At 42.8% G+C, this 16,456-nt stretch overlaps 1 protein-coding gene across 1 annotated transcript in view; it reads right to left on the bottom strand.

Annotated features, from left to right (window-relative positions):
* The window catches only part of IPO7 (importin 7), a gene marked incomplete at its 5' end in the record, with an annotated part of 41,453 nt that extends 27,825 nt beyond the window's left edge, over positions 1-13,628 (bottom strand). The window contains 2 exons of the mRNA XM_084263136.1: positions 735-816; positions 13,533-13,628. Coding sequence (XP_084119262.1) covers positions 735-816; positions 13,533-13,628 — 178 coding nt within the window. The remainder of the gene's footprint in view (positions 1-734; positions 817-13,532) is intronic.
* Between the last annotated feature and the right edge of the window lie 2,828 nt (positions 13,629-16,456).

Here is a 16,456-nt window from a genome sequence, read left to right as displayed (position 1 = left end):
GTTGTGAGAGTTGTCTCCACTCTCCACAGACTGCTTTGGGTTTTAATTGGCTTACACAGAGGGTGAGTTTTCAGAAGCTGTTTCCAAGCCTCTCCCTTTTTTCACATTACACATAGTAGCAGTAACATTTTTGAGTAATCATCTGAATGGCACCTCTAAACAATAAGATAAGAACAGAAGTTAGGGTCATGCTAAATCTTAAATAGTCTGCTACATGGAAGATCCAAGTAAGCAATCAGGATCATGCTTCCTGAACTGTCAGAAAACCCAATGAAGTATTAGAAATCAAGCCACTATAGCGGCTTTAAGGTGATGTTTTGAATTGCTACTATTCAGTATCCAATTTTACTGATAGCTCATGCAAATCAGTAGGGTTCCAAAAGACATAATTTGTTTTCTTGCGCTTAAAAAGTTTAGAAACATTAGCAAAACTACTAAAAGGTTAAGTAACCTCCTTGGATCAAGTATACTAAACATCACAAACCATTCTGTTTCCCCAAAGGCCATTATTCAGTAGATATAAATAAAGGGAAGCAATTGCTGAAGAGCCAGCCACCTTTTTTCCTGCTGTCCCTATTCAGTGTACTGTGCCAGATGCAGGTCAGGATGACATAATTCCAGTGACTCCTAACTTCACAGTATTTGAAATTAAACTGAGTAGAATTCTTTAACAGTATGTACTTTTGTGTATATACCACTGAGGTCACTACATGAAAAGAGATTTGAAAACTTGCCTGCCTGTCTCACTGGCAAATCCAGTTGCTCGGACATAGTGATCTGCAGCAGAGTTGAAACAAAATTCACTGACTTATGAGCCTGCAGAGGGGGAAAAAAAAAGGTATCATTTAGTCAGTTTGTTACGTTTTGTAATACTTGTGTTACATTTTACAGTATCTTTATAGCAATGTAATGCAATCAATAGAGTACCAATTTCACAGTAATCAGTTAATCAACCTCCTTCCAAAGTTTCTTGCTTACTGTATCATGAAGACAGACAGCATGGGAGATGAAAAGCCTTACCATTTAAGGTAAAAGGGTTGAAGAAATAATTAAACAGGTCTCAGGAATCAGCCTTTACAGTCACTAAACATAATGTTCATTCAAAAGAAATACTTGAAAGAATATCTAAATAGCCAGAAAAACCCAAGTGCAGCAAGTATACAATGAATTAATTATATAATATTTAATAATCTAAGAAACATATGGTGACTATGTTTTAAAACTAAACCCAGCCTTAAAGAAGCCAGTCCAACTCCTAGTTCATCTTTCTAAAAACACACCTTCAAGTGACCACTTAATGCACTACTGCAGCAACTGTCAGCACACCTATAGAACCGCAAAGCAACAGTATAGAGACCTAAATGCAGCAACATCCCCCACTTAACAACTTCCCAGTGATTTGCAAGAACTCACAAAGCACACAGAATGTGGATTTTCTTACAATAATGAGAAATGTCACTAACACTTGTCCAGATTTCAGCTGGGTTACAGTTGATTTTCTCTCTTGTAGCTGGTACAGCGCTGGGTTTTGGTTTTAGGATGAAAATAATGCTGATAACACACTGATGGGTTTTAGTTGTTGGTAGGTAGTTGTCAAGGACACTTTTCTGCTTCTCATGCCCTGCCAGGTGCACAAGATGCTGGGAATGCACAGCCTGGATAGCTGACCCAGACTGGCCCGAAGGATATTCCCCACTATGGAACATGATGCTCCGGAGATAACTGAGGAATATAGCCAGGAAGTGAGATCACTACTCAGAAACACACTGGGCTTCAGGGTTTTTTCCTGCAGGTGGCACATAACTGCATTTGCTCACCACTTCAGGGTTTCTACATATATCTATCTATATATAAAATACATATGTATAATTATCATTATATTATTCTCACCTATGTTATCCTATTAAAGCTGTTTTCATTTTAAGTCACAAGGATTTTTCCTTCTCCTCCCCATCTCTCTGACAGGTTAAAGGGGTGAGGTGATGCTCAGTTACCAGCTGGGTTAAACTATGACAATCCTTTTTGGCACCCAATATGGGGCACAGAGGGATGAGATAACGACAGATCTGACCAGAACATGTTTAAAAAATTATATAAACATTCATTGTATTAGTTTAAGTCACCACCACACTGGTCACAATGTCATTTTACTTGTTCTCAAGATGTGTTTTTGCAACATCTTACTTGCCACATACACTGGCTACCAGTGCTTATCCGGGCTTTATCCTCTCTGGGCATTGGATTAAAGTTATTGCTCTGCTGTACTGTGTACTGTGCTCACACTGGCTTATGGGATGATAGAATCATTGATCATAACAATCTGGTATCCATACACAGCAGCAACAGGTGGCACACAGCAGAATGACAGCAGTGGTTCTATCTCCACACTCAGGAGGCATCTGTTAGAAGCTATTGACAATTACATGTTTCATTTTCTCCTCAGAGCCGGGATGTATGAGCCACCTTTCTTTACCTTCTCCTTCTTCTCCAGGATAATTACAACTTTTAAGAATCTTGAATATATTTGGTACCCTTGATAGCATGCTTCTATTACTATGTCTCAAGTCTTGTTTACGGTTAACCAACTATATAGGAGCAAACCCTGTGACAGGCACTGTGGCTGAACCAGAGAACCAAACCATATTGATATGAGGCACCCCCACACTTAAAGAAATGACACAAAAGTAAACTCATTTAGTAAAGGATGGTAAAACACGACCATCACAACAACAGAAGGGACAGAACCAGAGATAACCACCATATCCCTGAGCTGCAAGATATTATGCAAAATATTTCAGTCATCGATTAGGTGAACAATGGGACACGTGGCTGCTCCAATGCTGGGATAACAGGGCCAGTAACCTGCAGAGGATAGGGAGGCTGAGCTCCTTGTCTAGGGAAGCAAGCATTGACTATGTGACTGGAAAAAGACACAAGACCTCAGCCTCTGGAGGCAGCTCTCATCAGGCAAGAGGAAAAGGTATCCTGTAGTGAGCATGTTATGTGCCACCCAGGCGAGCTCTGTACCACCATGGGTGTGTATCCAGTACCTGAGGGAATCGGGTGTGAGGGAGATGATTTATTAAGCCCTGGGCAACACGCAGTTACCCACAGATTCAGATAAATCCAATGTACACCCACGTGGTGGAAGTCAGCACAGAGCACATCACTGTCATACGCAAACAATTGGCAGTACTGGCCTGGAAAGACAAAGAGACACCAATAGTGAACCAAGCTGCTGGCCAACTTGGGCAACACGAAGAAAATCTGTCTTCCTCCCTACGGGCCTGTGCCTTGACTGTGGAAAGCGTGTGCAAAGATATCCAAAAACCTGTTCAAAACACTGTCCTGGGAGGTCTGGCAAATCAAAGAGGACGTGTCCAATTCCCCACTTGTATGGACCAGTACCTCACCATGCCGTTGACACTATGTGGAGCTAGTGGGTCACACTGATCACACAGCACACTCAAACAGGAAACCCCAGTCACCCAGAAACTCTAAAAGTGATCACGGACTAGCCAGAAGACAAAGAGTTCAGAATGTCACCAGAAGAGGCCCCATAGTATAATAAACTACCAGAAAATGGTAAGCAATATGGCCTGTCCACTGATGAGTCCTGTCATTTTATATAAAAACATCAAAGGTGGAGTCCTACATGAGAAGTCACAGAAGCTGCTAAAGAACAAGGTGAATCAAGCCAGTTTGCAGAATTGAATCCAGCTGGCTTCAGACATTACTGATCAAGAAAAGTGACCAGTGCTGTGTCTCTATACTGACTCATGGACGGTGGAAAATGCCCTGTGGGGGTGGTTACAGCAACAGAAGCAGAACAACTGGCAGCACAGAGGCAAACCCACCAGGGCTGCCCCACTGTGGCAAGATATTGCTGCCTGGCTAGAGAAATTAATTGTAAAAGTACATTATGTAGATGCCCACAAATGTATCCAACAGTCAGGTCACTGAGGAACATCAGAAAACAAACAGCTGGTGGACCAGGCTGCTAAGACTGAAGTGGCTCTGGTAGATCTGGACTGGCAACATACAGGTGAACTGTTTTTAGCTTGGTGAGCCCATGACACCTCAGGTCATGAAGGAAGAGATGCAACATATAGATAGGCTCACAATTGAGGGCCCAATGCTATTGCACACATTATTCATGAATGTGAAACATGCACCACAATCAAACAAACCAAGTGATTAAAGCCTCTCTAGTATGGAGGATGATGGCTAAAATAGGAATACAAGAAGGCCTGGCAGTCCCACAAACCCACCAAGACAAGTACCATGTAATAGTTGAAGCAACCACTGAATGGCTTAAAAACATATTCTGAGCTCCATGCCACCACCCCAAACACTATCCTGTGCTTTGAAAAGCAAGTTCTGTGGTGCCATGGCACCCCACAAAGAATTGAGTTAAACAACAGGACTCCTTTACAAAACCTCATACAGGCCTGGGCCAAAGAGCATGGCACTGAGTGGGTACATCACATCCCCTATCACGTACCAGCCCCTGGGAAAATCAGATGGTAGAACAGACTGCTAAAAACTAAACCGAGAGCAATGGGTGGTGGGACCCTCAAACACTGAGATACACATTTAACAAAGGCTACCTGGTTAGTAAACACTAAGGGGTTTACTAATAGAGCTGGCATGGCCCAACAAAACTTCCACATACTGTAGAAGGGAATAAAATCCCCATATTGCACTTAAAAAATATATTAGGGAAGACAGTCTGGGTTACTCCTGCCTCAGGCAAAGGCAAACCTGTCTGCAGGACCTGTCTGCATTGGACTTGGTGGTGACGCAGAAGGATGCTGTAGTCCAATGTATACCTCAAGGAAATTTGAATTTCAGTGAGAATAGCCAATAATTTAAGTTGTATGATGTTAAATGCTACATTATGACTGCACGTCATCACTGCTATGATTGATACATGCCATAATAGTATTACTGTAAGAATCACCCAGATTAACGAAGAATGAATTTTGATGAAGCCAAGTAAGGTGCAGAAGCGATGAAAGTAGAACTGACTTCAGCAGTGAACACCCAGCAACTTCCTCAAGATCTACATCTTCAACCTGCATGACTGTGAGCAGGGACTGAGCCACACACATCAGCTTACGAGCTTCAGATGTGGCATCCAACCATCCAACATTACCCCCTCCTGCCCTAAAAGACTGTTATGACAGACATAGCAAAAACCCCTAAATTAACTCAACAGACATTATAGAGGGATATCTCATAGACTAAGGGAATAGTATCTGTCTGTACATATCAGAAGACAGGAAAAATGATGGTGATTTATTAGAATATATTGGGAAGCATAGGACCTGGACATGACTTACATGGTACGGAATAAGGAATGAATATTGTCCTGGTTTTGGCTGGGATCATTTTCTTTCTTGTAGCTGGCACAGTGCTGGGTTTTGGTTTTATGATGAGAATAATGCTGCTAACACACTGATGGTTTTAGTTGCTGCCAGGTAGTTATATTTCCTACACTAAGACAATAACTTTTCAGCTTCTCATGCCCTGCCAGGTGGGAGAGCACAGCCAGGACAGATGACCCAGACTGGCCAAAGGGATATTCCATACCATGTAACATCATGCTCCAGATATAACTGGGGAAGCTAGCCAGGAAGTAGGATCACTGCTCAGAACCAGACAGGGCATCAGAGTTTTATTCTGCAGATGGTTAGTAACTGCAGTTGTGCATCACTTGTTTTATTTAATTATCTTTCTTCTCTTCCTTTGTTATCCCATTAAAGTGTCTGTATCTCAACCCACAAGTATTTTTTCCACTCTCCTCCCCATCCCACTGTGGGGGAGAAGGTGAGCAAGCAGCCGCGTGATGCTTAGTTACCAGCTGGGGTTAAACCATGACAATGCTCTATCATACTTTTGTTACAAGATAACTAACCTTATCATAGAAACCTTTACCCACCTTTCCTAAGCATCAAAACATCAAGACATTAAATTAATTTCCCTGAAAAAAATGAATTGCAATCCTTAAAAACTAGCAGTACTTTTTGTAACTGGAAAACAACTCAATTTTCTTGAGTTAGTGGACATGAGGGTGCAGCGAGGGAAACTCCTATTTTACAAAAGGAAAAAGATTCACAAGGGTGGTCAAGGTCCAGAACAGTCTTTCCACAGAGGCTGTGGAATCTCATCCTCTGACATATTCAGAACCCAACTGGACAAGTCACGATTTACCTCACCTAGCTTTGAAACAGTCCTGCTTCAGGGGGTTGGACCAGATGCTCTACAGAGGTCCCTTCTGATCTAATTACTCCGTGATTCAAATTGCCAAGTTATAGTTATGCTCTGTCTTCACTGACAGATCAGTATTGTTTCATACAGTCTTTGCAGCACTTCTATCAAAGACAACTGAATAGATGTACATAATTTAACCTGGTAGACTCTTAGGAAGACACCTCTTAAATACTTGTCACTCAGTTTATTATTCCCAAAAGCAAATAAATTATTTGAAAACCACTGAAATTACACTACTCATTTATCAAAGCCAAATTATTGTCTCAGTTACAGCAGCAGAGCAAATTAGTATCATAAAGAAAACCAACCAGAAATTATCTTTCTATTCTTCTGGTAGGACCAGAAGCCCTTTTGACAGTATGAAATGATGGCAACATTCCTCATAAACGCGCAATACAGCCCAGCTCACTCCTACAGCACCAGGTTCATCTCTCCAACTTTCCCTAGCAAGTAACTCCTATGTGTTCTAGTACGAACAACTGTAGACACCCCAGCCTGGAACATGGTATTTCTTCCTGTATTTGTACTAACTGTTTTCTATCTCCTGTTATTTAAAACTGATTTTAAATGACGAATGAACTTGACTTAGGAATCTCTTCCCCATGTTGAAACTTTGTTGTACATACCCTGTGCAGTAAAGACCCTCAAGCTACAGAAAACCTACCGAAGCAGCACACATCTGGTCCAAATGAAACATTTATCTCTAGAATTCGTTTTGATGAGCTGGAAGTAATGCATCATTCTGCCCCATGCCCCTCTGATACACCCAAAGTCCTGAAGCAAATACTCTCAGATGAAAAAAGTATTTTGTTTTCAACTGTCAAATAATGATTGAAGAAATGCATTTTAAATAAAATTAACTTGTTGGTAAGAACTTCTGCTACAGCTCCAGGTCTGGTAAGTTCCCTCTTAAAAAACATTAATAGACACACTTCTACAACACATACCAAATGACATTAGACCCTAATTCAGCAGAGTATTCAATTATATGCCTAACATTAATGTCAGTAGAAGTACTCGTGCACTTAAATGTGTTATTATGAGCTTGCTGAAGAAAGCTTTTCATTTCAATAGCATTTAACTCACCTACAAATAAGGTCACATAACAGTCTGCATAAAACGGACTTAAAAACGCAAACAATGACTATGATAAACTTAACAGCTACCTTCTCAGTAGTGAATACTTGAAATGTACTTCATGTTTGGAAATTGAAAAGCATTTAATTCTATAATTTTACAAGTGAAGTATTAGTTTCCTATTTTTAATGATAAATGACAACTATCCATTCAGTAATATGGACATGGCTTAAGAACTATCATAGAACTAATGGGAATAACAAAAACATATTGTAAAGGCAAAGTACAACAAAAAATAGACAAGTGTACAAACCTGCCATAAACATTAATTTAATACAATACCAAAGAATCTTTTCTTCTTAAAAAAGAAACATCAAAAAAATCCCAACAAAAACCCAAAACAAAAACCAAACCAGGACTGAGCCTATGCCTATAGAAAGCTATAGAAGCTCCTTAAAAACGTCAGTTATATTTGTATGCAGGATTAATGTATTTTTATTTCCACTGGATTCTTTGAACTGTAATAAGTTTTAAAGGATAGGAACAAAGATCTATACCATTACCTCATTTTTTTAAAAAATCTTCGAAGTATCATCCTTCTTAACATCTCTAGTGTCAGACACCAACTAACCATGAGGACAAGCTACTTTATTACCTTCAGTGGGTCAAAGCAGAGATTCAGACTAGAAATAATTTGTGGTTTCGACACACTGTAGCCTAATACCCTGTATTTTAAAGACAGGGCCTCTGCTTCATCCATCCAGTAACTAAATTCACAGAGTCACATTAACACTTCTATGCATTCTATATGGCATATAAAGGACTTCCAAACTCATATTTACAACCCCCTTCCCACACCACTGAGGAAAGTGATTCCAGAGAAACTGAAGTGTGGGGAGGCAAAAGGACAACTACATGAAAACGTGTGTACCAAAAGGTCCAACACAACCCCAGGTACTACAATAACCTGTTACTTGCTGCCTTGTCTTGCTCTGCTATTAAAAATAACAACATCCAATGTTTTATTTCCAGATGGAAAAAAACAACTGATCTTAAAACTAAGACACCACATAGGTGACAATTTTGTATCTAAGGCATTAAAAAAGTACTACTTCAGCTTTTTTAATCTTTAGTATCTTCACCCTCCGAAGATGGCTGCCTCTCAGGACACCATGTTCCTCTTCGCTGACAGCACTGGTACAAAACCCCAGCCAAACAGAAAACTCTCACCTATTTTAGGTACACAACCTCCACAAATACTAGCTCTTTTGGGTTTAGTGTACACAATAAGCCAGAATACTTTGCTATACAAAAGTTGAGCTGCAAGTGAGGATTCACTGAAGGTCTATCAGGGAATGATCTGAATCTAGCCTAGAGGATTCTGCTGGCCAATGCATGCCCCAGTCTCCAGAAGAACTGAGCGCACTGATGCCACTTCAGTGAAGCACTGGCAAGTAGCATCATTCTACACACACGTCCCATGGCTCCAGCACGTGATAACTAAAATCAGCATTTCACAACAGTTGGTGTCACATACTCTGAACTGCATAGAGAATAGAAAAAAAAATTCTATTACTTTATAGTTTTGGCATCCATAAAACTTTGTCTTTTAGTCTCTTGTTTAAAAAATAAATACGAAATTTAGAGAAGTATGATAATAACTTGGGGGGGGGGGGAGGGGGGGGTGGAGCATGGGGCGGGTGAGAGAAAGTTTTTGGGATCCCAAAACACATCTCAACATTTTAAAAAAACAAAACTAAAACTGATCTCAAGCCCTTCCCTTTTACAAATCCTCCAACATGCGATGTCACTGGTATGACTTTGTTGTCTAAGAGCCAAAGAATTCAGGGACTTTTCCCAAGAGCAATCTTTGCTATGCAGGCTTGCTAGCTGAGGAATGTATTCTACCAGACCACAAGCTGCACCACTGTCTGTTAGTATCAATCACTGTTCCAGGACATAACAATCTTTTTACACATTTCACTGCAGTTTTTCCTAGCAGAGGTGGTTTGTTGCCCATGTGTTAAAACACACTTTTGAGAAAAGCGTCACGCCAGCTACATAAATAAAATTCAGAGTTAACATTAAAGAGACCAGTTCCTGGAATATGAACTATCAACAGCTAATTTTGATATGCAAAAGCACTTTTTCCTCAGTAATGATACTCACTAAAGTCACTTACATTCATCTTTAATACAAGAAGGCCTCATATTTCACACAAAGCCTGCATGCCACCCTATGATAAAAACAAGAAGCTTCATCTGAGGTAAATGCACCTCTGTGCATTCTTCTTAGACATTAAGAATTTAGCATACCGAAACAGACACAATACTATAGGTACCTCCTTTACTATTACCAAAAAGGCAAAACAAAAGGGTAACTATTACTACATGTTGTTGAACAAGAACCGTAGGTATTCAAAGCTGCACACAAATAAGGGCTACAATTTGCTTTTAAAGGAGCTGGGGGAAAAAACCCCAAAAACGAACAACTAATTCAACACATCTTCCCCCCTTCCCATTCCAATTTTGAAAAAAAATCTAGATGCAATTTTTGATCTAGACCATAACAGGACTAGGTGAACATAACTATTACACTGAAATGAAACAGTTTGGGATTTTTATAGAAAGATAAGGTCAGGAACTGTAAGGCCATGCTGAATCAGCAAACCGCCCTGTAGCACTCTTTCAATTCTTTTTTAAGAACTCAGCAGGTGTGGAAGTCACTCTGACCTCAGGTTTTTGCAAGCTAGTTCTGCCACCTCTTATGCAGCTACAATGTATATGTAAATCCAGTTTAAAGTCCAGAAAAAAACCACATACACACTTATCAGATCTTGCAAACATCCTTGATGCTCATTTCATCAGAATAGTGTCTGCAAGTTCTGAATCCCATGTGCTCTTCTGTTCAGAGGAAAAAGGAATGTGCTCTCAGCAAAGGCTAGCTAAGCACACACAGTAACTATTTGCTAAGTCATGAGAAAGTGGCAAGTTGCCCTGTCTGCTAAGATTTTACCCTGTACTTGTTAACTGCAACAAGAACCTAACTTCTTTCTGATGAAGACAAAGCTCCCTTGGTTCCTTACTGCCCCCAAGGGGATTTCTTGTGTTGGACCAGCCCTGATACACCAAATTTAATACCAGTGTTTCTCAAAGCATCCCTCATCTAGCACACATCAAAATATATAGATGGAAGATAAGGTAAGTGAAAGCAATCAAGTACTTTTGGTAAAATGTCATACTAACAGCTTTAAAGTAGAACCCATGATCTGATAATCAGAGCCAGGAAACTCACACTCAGTTCTTACTCACACAATATATGTAGCTGTAGGTGTTATACATGAAGACCACGTTAGAAAAGGTTAAAAAAAAGAAAAAAAACCTAAAAGGTGGGAGTAACACTATAAATGCCTATCCCCAAGGACCCAAAACACAGCCTTTGGAAATTCCTGGGTGAAAGGCACCACATAATAAGCACCTTGCTTCTTCCCCTTTGACAACCTTTCACTCCAGAGTGAGTAGTTAAGAGTCCAATCATTTAATTTAATCATTCATTGTTCTAACATTTGTATCTATTAAGCAGGCAGTGAAAGACACTGTACTAGGCCCCACTGTATTCTGCTCAACCCATGGGTGTGCTGACTGGTCAACAAGCCAAAGCATTTTTCCTTACCCCTTTAAGCTTTTTCGTGCTCCAATGTACCTTCTCAAAGGCACTTACTTTTTCAACAGACTAAAGGATAACATTTTCCTAAACAGTTAAGCTTGGACTTTAAAAAAAACTGTGATTTATTGGAGATTCTCAGACAAAAAAAATGAATTCCTAGTAACAAAAGGTGTCTTAATAGCTCATATGTACAGGGGTTAATCTCAGGTACTTACAAGACAAATGTAAGAGATGTTATAAATTCCCTGAAATTACGAAGAAACCTGCAAGGAAAGTATTGTCTAGCAACTGTGTCTTTATAAATATATTGATATTAAAAGATGAAGCAACACTGTGTATTATTTTCAGAGTGTCATTCCACAGCTGCATAGTTAAAAATATCTATTTTCACCACCATCACTGGGAAACACTTTATACATGCAGTACAAAGACTATTTCAAAAGGCAGCAATGTTTTCTTGCTGTTTTCTGTAGCTAACTTGAATAGCCTTGTTCTAAGTCCTTGTAGAACACAGCTTTCCCCTGTAAGACAGGGACAGAGGATGGGCAAATACACCTCAAGGGACATCATCAACTCGAAATTATGTGAGAAGGTGTTGGACACAAGAGCTAGTGATAGTGGTATCACTCCCTATAATTTATTATCACAGTGAAGAAAGTAAAACCAAAGAGACTGAGATAACTACTTTTTTCTTTTTAAAGCATCTCTCAACTCTAGAGGTTCTCACAACTTTTTATGTGCATGCAATGCAACCTGATAAAACTTAGGGAAAGAAGAAATAAAGCACTGAACAATTCATGACTTGCACACAGTCAAAGGAAAAATAAGAGGGGGACAAAACAAGAATCATACAGCCTGGCTCCTTCTCCAGCCAGGGGAGACTTCGTTGATTATGTTGACGAAAGACACAGATACTTAACTCTTCCACTGATCAGGAATATCAATTACCAATTGAAGTACATTCTTTTCTGCGAAGGTAAAATAACTATTCTACTGAAAACCAGTCTCATCAGCTCAACAGAGGCCCTTCAGACAAATTAAAGGTAAACTGAAAGGTCAACCAAGGACAGCTATTAAACTTAAATCATAAAAACACTTGCTTGTGCCTGGCCACATGCAAGGCTGTATGTTCACTACTGTATGATTTCATCTGTACAGAGAGAAGAGACACACACACACACACACACACAGCCCTCCCATGAAACAAAATATTAACTGGTAACACAATTGCCCTAACAGTTAACAAATGTAGACCAGTATCCTTCAAGGAAATGCATTACTGACTTCAACAAACCTATGCAAAACCAAGACCATGAATGTGACAAAATACATGTACGTGACAAAATACATGCATTTATGAGTGCTTGCAGATTTAGGATGTAATAAATATTTTCATCACAAAACATCAGTGGAAGATCAGCAAGGCTACATCTCCAATGAAGAGTTTTTATGCAGCCATTCAATTGTGTCTTATGTTTTTAAAGGAGCGCAGGTATTTGGATTTTATACCAATTTAATACTTGTGCAGTACATGACAGAACACCACATTTTGGTTCAAAAGTGTTAACAAGAGCCGGTTGCTGGTGAGCACGATCCTTCATGTTACAGTTAGCCATTTGCTGAAGACCCCGACTGGCTGAGAACGTTCAGCAACTCAATACCTGCAGAAAACAGCTAAAATAGATCTCAAGCAAGTTACCATATATAGATATTGACACGCACAGAACACAAAAAAGCTGCATCTCAGAGTCAGCTTAGGATTTCATATGTATTACTGTCTTCACAGGCAATCACACTATTTTAATTTTTGGTTTAAATAAGAAACACTAAAATACTTTTAACCAAAATATATGGAAAAGATAGCAAATTACTTTATACAAACCTCAATTAAATATTGAGTAGTTTTACAGCTATCTATTTCAAATGTACCTAAAAATTATTTGCCATTCAGGCAGCAATTCAGTTTGATTACACTTTTTTTTATAATATGAAAATCTATACCTTTAGTTTTTAAAACTTTCTCTACTGCCAACAGAACATTTGGCCCACCTTTATCTAAGCTCTGATGAACATCTGTTGCATTCTATGTATTTTGTCAGGCCTCAAGTTTGCTTAAGAGCAACAAATATGGATGTTTGTAGAAAAGGCCAATGAAAAGCACCACAAGAGCTGCCACACAGGCCTATCCTTCACCTCCTCCATCAAGCTACAATCTTTTCTCTGAGTCAAACACTACAACTCCTTCCCCACCCCACCCCTCACCCCAAGATGTCTGCAAGTCGCATGGCTGTGTCTCACCAATAAAGGAAAGTTTTTACCTACCAGGCAGAGTTAAGTGGAAGAAAAACATAACTTTCAAAAATTGAAACCTGTGGAACAAGGGCCTTCTAGCTTTGTTATATCCCAATATGCCACATGAATGTAGCCTATGAATGGACACAGCTGGGACAGGGACCTTGTCGCGCCCCATTTCGTGGGCACGTGTCGGTACTACACCCAGAAAGCACACCCACGCTGACAGTGCTGCCGAGCCCGGAGTCCAAAGGATTGGTGCGAGCACCACAAAACGCCGGGCTATCGGATTGATTTCTGGACTCAGCCCAGGCCATGCTCACGCTAGCAGGCTGCACTACTTATAAAGTGATGGGGGTCTTGCCTACCTCCTTTCTCGGGGACAAATTGCTGCCTTCCACACCCTAAGACTGCCCTGAGTAGCCCCAAGCAGGACTGGGATCAGCCTGTGAGCCACTGGGGGCCTGCGCCACCTACGACTTTAAACACCCCCCTACAGATTACCCTTCTCTCCACGGAGCAGTAAGACAATGGGGGCAATTTGTTACAGACAAGGAAAGCAACGGGAGCCTCCTCCCCAACGCCGACCGCTTTCTGCCGCTGAAGCCTCCCCCGAGCAGCCCCGCCCGGCACGGCATGGCCTGGCCCCGGCCGGAGGCCCCGCTGCCATGTGCCGGGGACAATGCGAGTCGGGCGGCCGGGCCCGGCCTGCAGCCGCTGTGACACCAGGCGTGGCCTGGAGGCGGGAAGGGGCCGAGGGCGCGGGAAGACGGGGCCGAAAGCGTGGGGAGTCGGCGCCGAGGGCGCGGGGAGGGGTACTTACCCACCCGCCGCGCCTCCTGCCTCCTCAGCCCCGTCTCCCCGCGCTCTCGGCCCCTTCCCCGCCGCCTCTGCCGGGCCTGCCCCGCTCCCCTCTCGCACAGGCCCGCCCTGACCCCGCCGCCCGTGCCGCCGCCCCCCATCGCTATCCAGTATCGCAGCGGCCGCGGCCCCGGCCCAGGCCCCGCCGGCGCCCTCACCTCGTTGAGCTGCCTCTCGGCGGCTTCTCGCAGCGCCGGATCCATGGTGCCCCGCAGGGCCTCGATGATGGTGTTGGGGTCCATGGTGGCGGCGGCGGGGGGAAGAGCAGGAGGCGGAGGGCAGGGGCCGGGGCCGCACCGCGCCGTGCGCACATGGACCCGCCGCCTCGCAGCGGCCGCCGGCGCGAAAGGAAGGGAAAGCGCCAAAGGCCCGGATAGAGCTACCCCCCGCCGCCGCCAGGGAGCGGCGCCCCTTCCGCCGCTCGCGCCCCGCCCCCACGCCGCTGGGCGCCACGGGACGTGTAGTCTGACGGCCGCCCCAACGATGGCCTCACCGAGCCGCGGCGGTGGGCGCGCTTGTAGCGGGGCGGCCGCCGCCCCTGCCCCTGCCCGCGGAGAGAAGGGACGGAGAGGGCTCCGCCGCTTGGTTGCCCCTCTGTGTCAGGGCTGGGTGCCCGGCCCGCTACCTCGCGGGGCGTGCTGTGTTCGGGACAGCCCGGGGAGCGGCGCTGGCTGTGGAGAGGGCCTGGAGGCGCGCTCGGCCTTGCGGTGTGCGCCGCGGACCGCGGGAGGCGGGAAAGCCGGTACACGCTCTGCCCGGAGCTCGTCGGCCGCGCGAAAATGAGTGGAATTATCTGAAGTCCCTCCCTGTATCGCGTACGGTTCCCGCCTTCGGAGCGGCTTGGATGGCCGGTGAGGAAGGAGATGTGTGCGAAGGCACGAGCTTCCTTTGAAGGTGCTTTGCAGTGGGCACGGGGTGCAAACGGCTCTCAAGCGTCTGGGGAAACCCGGCGTTTTGTGCTGATCGTTTTAGAAAAGAAGTCCAAAGATGTTCCAGAAATTGTCAGAAAACCAGTGTGCCCGGGCCTGTCATTTCCGGAGGGGTTGTCTCAGGCACAGAGTCAGATTTGGACTGGTTAAGTTGGTCCTCTGTAAGTCACCTCTGCAGGCTTTATCCTGCAGGCATGTAGGCACCACAATAATTTCACTTACAGGAGTAGTCACGATAAAACAAGCAGCACTGCAAGTTAGGTGCACAGTGATTTGTAAAATTGAATCAGTGGTCGTTCACTGTCATGTCTTCATTTGGGGGATGACATGTAGTGATACATGGAAATGTTGGGAGTTATTTTTGTGAGAGGAGTTTATTGAACAGTCAGATAATATAATAAGAGAAAAAGCTTCACAGACTGTCCTGGAACAACTCTGAAATGAAAGCACATTAACAAAGAAACTGTATATCAAACAGCAAGGCAGAAATGCAAATACATATAGCAAATAATATAAATTAAACATGTTAAGATTTAGAAAAATCGTAAGGGACACTATCTATTTGCTAGTTAACAGTTTCAGGAAATGCCACAGTAAAACATGATTCCCTTTACCATCCTACTGTGCTAGTGAGCTTGAAAATGGTACCCATACATGGAGTTAGGATGGGCCATGGGCCATTCCCAATACACAGTCTGGATGGAGCCAGCTTGGTTTTGAAGGCTGTCCCCTCTCGATTGGCCACCATCCCAGAGAATGGCCCAAGGCAGGCTAAGCAGGACCATCTCAGCAGACAAAACCTGCACTAGTCAGGTTTATCTAGAATGCCTTTTCATATACGAAACAGCTTAATAGACTTGCATTGGTATATGCATTTTTCAAATGACTGACTTTTCCTTGATTGTTGCTGGACTGAAAACCAGATTTCTTGGTTTCTTTTGCTACTGGTTTGTTGGTGGGGTTTTTTTTACATAATGCTGCAAACTGTGATTTAGACTGCACAGCTTTTTTTTGTTTTTTCTTTTTTTTTTAAACTGCAGATGTGAAAATGAGTGCCTCATGAAACTAAACAGCAGAGCAGCAATGAATGGCTGGCCTCCTAAGTCAGCCCAGGAGGTACAGAGACCCAAGTGGCAATGTAGCATAATTTCAGGACATGATGCCATAGGATGTTCTTCTGTAAGTTGCCTGGATCAGCAGGCACCCTCCAATTCTAGACAATGCCCAAAATGCCCAAAATGTAAAAGCAAAAAAAAGCAAAACACTGCAGATTCAGTACCATTAAAAGATGCTACGACAAAGTCTTGCCCACGCTTGTGCGTTACAGTACAAATAAGATCAAATCTCAATGCTCT

This window comes from Gallinula chloropus, assembly GCF_964237585.1.
Source record: "Gallinula chloropus genome assembly, chromosome: 4".
NCBI lineage: Eukaryota > Metazoa > Chordata > Aves > Gruiformes > Rallidae > Gallinula > Gallinula chloropus.
This window is presented reverse-complemented; position numbering and strand designations above follow the sequence as displayed.